We start from the raw sequence: 4,587 nt of genomic DNA on the forward strand, positions 1-4,587 counted from the left end.
GGGAGGGGGATGTGGGCCAGGAGCCTCCTCCTGCAGGTGGTCATTTCTGCAAGAAGGATGGTTTAAAGGAGAGTGGCTTGTTTCCCAGTTAAGAAAGCAAAGGTGGACTCTGCATATTTTCTCTTAGGTATTATAATCCAGAAGTTAAGCCTTCAATTTAAAGAGAAACTTATGAATCAATCTGAAGTCTGAGCAGAGACTTGGGATCCAAAAAGACACTGTCATCCAGACTCAGCTGTGCCTGCAGGGGGCTGGTCCTGGGAGCCCCCCGCACCGGTTTCTCTCCTCACTGATGTGGACCGTCCACCCCCTGCAGGGCCTCCCCACCCTCTCCAATCTCATCTCACCCCGTTCCCAGCAGCCCAGTCAGGGTCCAGCACTGTGTTCACACGCAGTGGGGACTCAGCGGTGATCTTTAATGAGTGACTCTCTCATAACCTACCATTGGTTTGGCTCTCCACCCAGGAATTAATCATCTTTCGACTTTCCTCTGCAGCATTTTTAAAATCAGCAGATTCCACACTGGCTAGATAAAATTTCTTAACATTATCCATGTATTCCTATAACATGAGCAGGAAGAAAGGAGGAATGAAAAATAATTTATTAGTAACTATGTTCAGTTCAGTTCAGTTCATTCACTCAGTCGTGTCTGACTCTTTGTGACCCCATGAAACACAGCACACCAGGCCACCCTGTCCATCACCAACTCCCGGAGTTTACTCAAACTCATGTCCATCGAGCCGGTGATGCCATCCAGCCATCTCATCCTCTGTCGTCCCCTTCTCCTCCTGCCCCCAATCCCTCCCAGCATCAGAGTCTTTTCCAATGAGTCAACTCTTCTTATGAGGTGGCCAAAGTATTGGAGTTTCAGCTTCAGCATCAGTACTTCCAATGAACACCCAAGGACTGATCTCCTTTAGGATGGACTGGTTGTAGGTATTCCCAAATTAAATTAAATGTGTTCAATCCTGATTAAGCAGAGTTCTATAAGCCAATGCCTAGCCCCGCCCTCACTGGTGGGCTGTCAGCCTCTGGACACTCAGCGGGTGGGGTTGTGGTCAGGGAGCCCAGTGCCCCTGGGAGTAATGCCCCCGTGTGGGTCCCCAGGCTCCTCTGCACCCACCCCCTCCCCATTAGGAGATGGGGTCGGAGGACCCGGGGTGCAGACTAAAGGTGTGACAGACCAGGAAACTCACCTGGAGAAACGGAAACCCCTTTTCTCCATAGAGCCTGTTGGCGACACTCAGCTCATAGGCATCAGTGGATTTCTTTAATTCCGTCAGAAGCTTTTGAAAGTGATGATGAATTTTTCCTGGCTTTTCAACCTTCAAACACCAAAAAGTGAGCTCATTGGATTCTCTGTCAATGTAAACGCTACACCCCCAGAGGTCTGTTAGATCCCTGTTAGAGGGTGGTATCCCCAGGGATGATGGTTGTTGTTACTTCCCCTAATTGGTGTGTGTTACTGGATACAGCCTTCCTAATCTCTATAGTCAGTCTTCTAGGTGATTCTCGATTCCCGCTCAAACACATTCCGCTCTTCTCTCGTTTGAACTACCCATGCAGCACCATTCCTCCACCGCATTGTGTCTTAGTTGTCTGCAATGGTTAGGGTAAACTTCTCAGCTAAACTTAAGCTTCTTGAGGGCCAGACCCACAGTGCGTCTCTAACAGTCATCAGCTGTGTGAGAAAGTAGATCTGTATGCTGTCCGAGGTTATGACATGAAGACCTGTTATGCTCCTGGTGGGACTGTCTTCTACGACCCGTTGACTCTGACCCACATGTCCTCACACTGACGGTCACACGTCTCATGCAGGAGCAGCGTGTGCCTGGGACACTGCTGGCGGCTGCACGCCAGCATCTCTAAGTCTAGTTGAATTCACACGATAACAAGAGAGCGCAGAGAGCTAAGTAACTTCTCCAAGGAGCCAGAGCCAGGTTTTCAACTCAGGCTTGTCTCAATCCAGAACCTTAAACTTGCTGCCTAAGAGTTTTGGACTAGTCTATAAATAATAGGTCTCAGTTAATCACTTTCCATAATATATTTTGATGCCTACCTATTGGTCTTAATAATATGAACTAACATCACGATTTAATATTATCCAATAATAAAATTAATATTATGAGTTAATTAATACTATCCAATGTTAGAAACATATATTATAAATACAGTAATCATTATTTTTCTATAATAATAATAAAATACATAATGTATATCAGAGTTTTCATTTTCCTGGCACTGCTATTCTGTTTCACATGGATTTGCATGTATTGCAGCAGACATTTTATTGTCCCCAGTTAATTGGGATGAAGTCATGTGGCTCAGAGCAGTTGTATTTTCCACATTTTTCCTTCCTGAACAACAGAGCACAATTTGAAGCTCCTTTGGGTTTCAGAGCCCTTACTGTGAAGCACATGCTACTCTCCTCTCAGGATAACAAAGATGTGAAGTACATGTGTAACATGAAATGAGCAACAACTCTGTCCACTGTATTTCACTTAAGATGTCCCCTAAAGATGGACTTTTCCCACTTTGTCTGAAATTCCCAGTTTAAACCATGACCCTGTTGGATACATGACTTCTAAATCCGGTGCTCTGTGACTCACGCGGTCATTTGTGGCTCCTCTTGTGTTCTCTGCGATTTTACTGAAGTGAAGGACCTGGAGGAGACAGATAGTGGGGCAAAGAAGTGTTACCCTATATATCTGTGTGCATCACAGTCGATAAAAAAGAAAGAAAAAAGTCAGGAAGAAGAAAGAAAATGCAAACCAAGTACCAAACCAAACCAAAAAACCCAAACCATAGGGAACAAAGAAAAGAAGAAAGAAATATTCAGTGCGAACACTTGCTTCTTAAGAAACACAATCTGTGTGTGGAAAACACAAAGCTGCTTGATCGCTATCCACCTTAGAGAATCATGTCTCGTTTTTCATTCATCATTGAGGAAACATGGGAAGATGTTTCCATGAGAGCATGGATTTTAGTCAGTGTCTCACTTCCAGTGAATTCTCCCATTAAAGCCTCACCTCTGGTTGTTGGGCAATTGTAGGGGGTCATCCCAGCCCCCAGAGGAAGTCCAGGCACAGGAAGGTGGTGGGGAGCCCTGCGGGACAGTGTGTGCCCCTCTCTGTGCCCACCCAGTCGTGGGGCTGCTTGAGCTTCCCGTGGGACCCCCGGGGACAGCCAGACCTGTGGTCATCTGCACTCCAGCCAGCAGACAAACCATGCAAACCTGTGACGGAAAGGCAGCTGCCACCTACCTTCTGCATTTCTGATGCGGTGTTTTCTCGGGCCCCTAAGTAAGTCATGGCTAAGGCTGACGAGATACTGAAAGGGGACAGGAAGATGTTTTCCTTCTCTGATTTTCTGATCTGGTGGAACAGATCGATTGCAAGGTGGATGATTGCTTCACCGAGGGAACTCATGGTGGCCGGATGTGGTCTGGAAGTCCTGGAAGAGCATCAGATGCATTTTATAATCACTCTAGTGAAGGAAGGCTAGTCTGTAACGAGAATTTCTAAAAGAAATGCCGTATGTGTGGGTTGTGGATTTCCGGCAACTAAGATTTTTCCTTTGTATACCTATAGTAATTAGAAGACTTTAGAAATTAGGACTACTGGAGTGGGTTGCTATGCCTTCCCCCAGGGGACCTTCCCCACCCAGGGACTGAATCCACATCTCTTACAGCTCCTGGATTGGTAGACTTGCTCTCTTCCTACCATGGGTGCCACCTGGGAAGGCTTATTTATAGAAAAGTTTTCTTAAATATAATAGAAAATCTATGTTATACATTTCATAATAAGGAGATGTCCCTGTATCCATCTGATAATTAGACGACTATTGAAGTTAGTATTTAAAGAAAAGTTTTCTAAAAAATAATAGAGAATCTTTACTGTTTCTTCCTTACTGACTGTACAAGAGTGGGCAAAAAATGCTTTATAACAGATGCTTTGTTGTTGTTGTTCAGTTGCTAAGTAGTGTCCAACTCTTTCCACCCCACGGACAAGCTCCTCTGTCCTCTACTCCCTCCCAGAGTTTGTTCAAATTCATATTCATTGAGTCCGTGATGCTGTAGAACCATCCCATCCTCTGCTGCCCCCTTTTCTTTTTCCTTTCAATTTTTCCCAGCCTCCACGTCTTTCCCATTGAGTTTATAACAGATTCGAAGGCAAAACTGATGTGGTAACATCCAGCCATTTCCCATCAGGTACCTCCCTGCCTTACTTGAAGGATCTGTGGATACTGGACAGCCGACCCCTGATACACGCGCTCCCAGAGGAGTGTGGGTTTTCTTTTAGAAAGAAGTAAATTACCTATGGATTAAATCAGGAGAAAAAGTTCTTTTACTCTGGCAGAATAAGTAAAATACCATCATACCAAAAGAGATATTTAATACATGCATGATAAAACATCACAATCATTATAATTTCCAGAAAGGATTCCTGTAGGTATGCAGTGCTGCTGGAAGCACTTACCTGTGTTCCTGGAGGAAGCAGAGGTGGTGTGCTGGGCGTGATCAGCCCTGAATATATAGCCGCCTCCCGTGCCTCAAAGCAGCTGGTATTTCAAGTAGATCAACTCTTG

At 45.1% G+C, this 4,587-nt stretch overlaps 1 protein-coding gene across 2 annotated transcripts; it reads right to left on the reverse strand.

The window, feature by feature from the left end:
• Positions 1-416: 416 nt before the first annotated feature.
• LOC122425831 (serpin B3-like) lies at positions 417-4,587 on the reverse strand. Of its 2 annotated transcripts, XM_043444474.1 has the most exons (6): positions 4,479-4,587; positions 4,228-4,316; positions 3,264-3,453; positions 2,610-2,663; positions 1,197-1,325; positions 417-560 (listed from the first exon to the last, which is right to left on the reverse strand). In XM_043444474.1, exons 3-6 carry the CDS (start codon positions 3,426-3,428, stop codon positions 432-434), a joined length of 477 nt encoding a protein of 158 aa, XP_043300409.1. In that variant the 5' UTR covers positions 3,429-3,453; positions 4,228-4,316; positions 4,479-4,587; the 3' UTR covers positions 417-431. The 2 variants fall into 2 exon arrangements, with proteins under 2 accessions (XP_043300409.1, XP_043300408.1); XM_043444473.1 differs by lacking the exon at positions 4,228-4,316.

This window comes from Cervus canadensis, chromosome 23 (genome assembly GCF_019320065.1).
Source record: "Cervus canadensis isolate Bull #8, Minnesota chromosome 23, ASM1932006v1, whole genome shotgun sequence".
Lineage (NCBI taxonomy): Eukaryota > Metazoa > Chordata > Mammalia > Artiodactyla > Cervidae > Cervus > Cervus canadensis.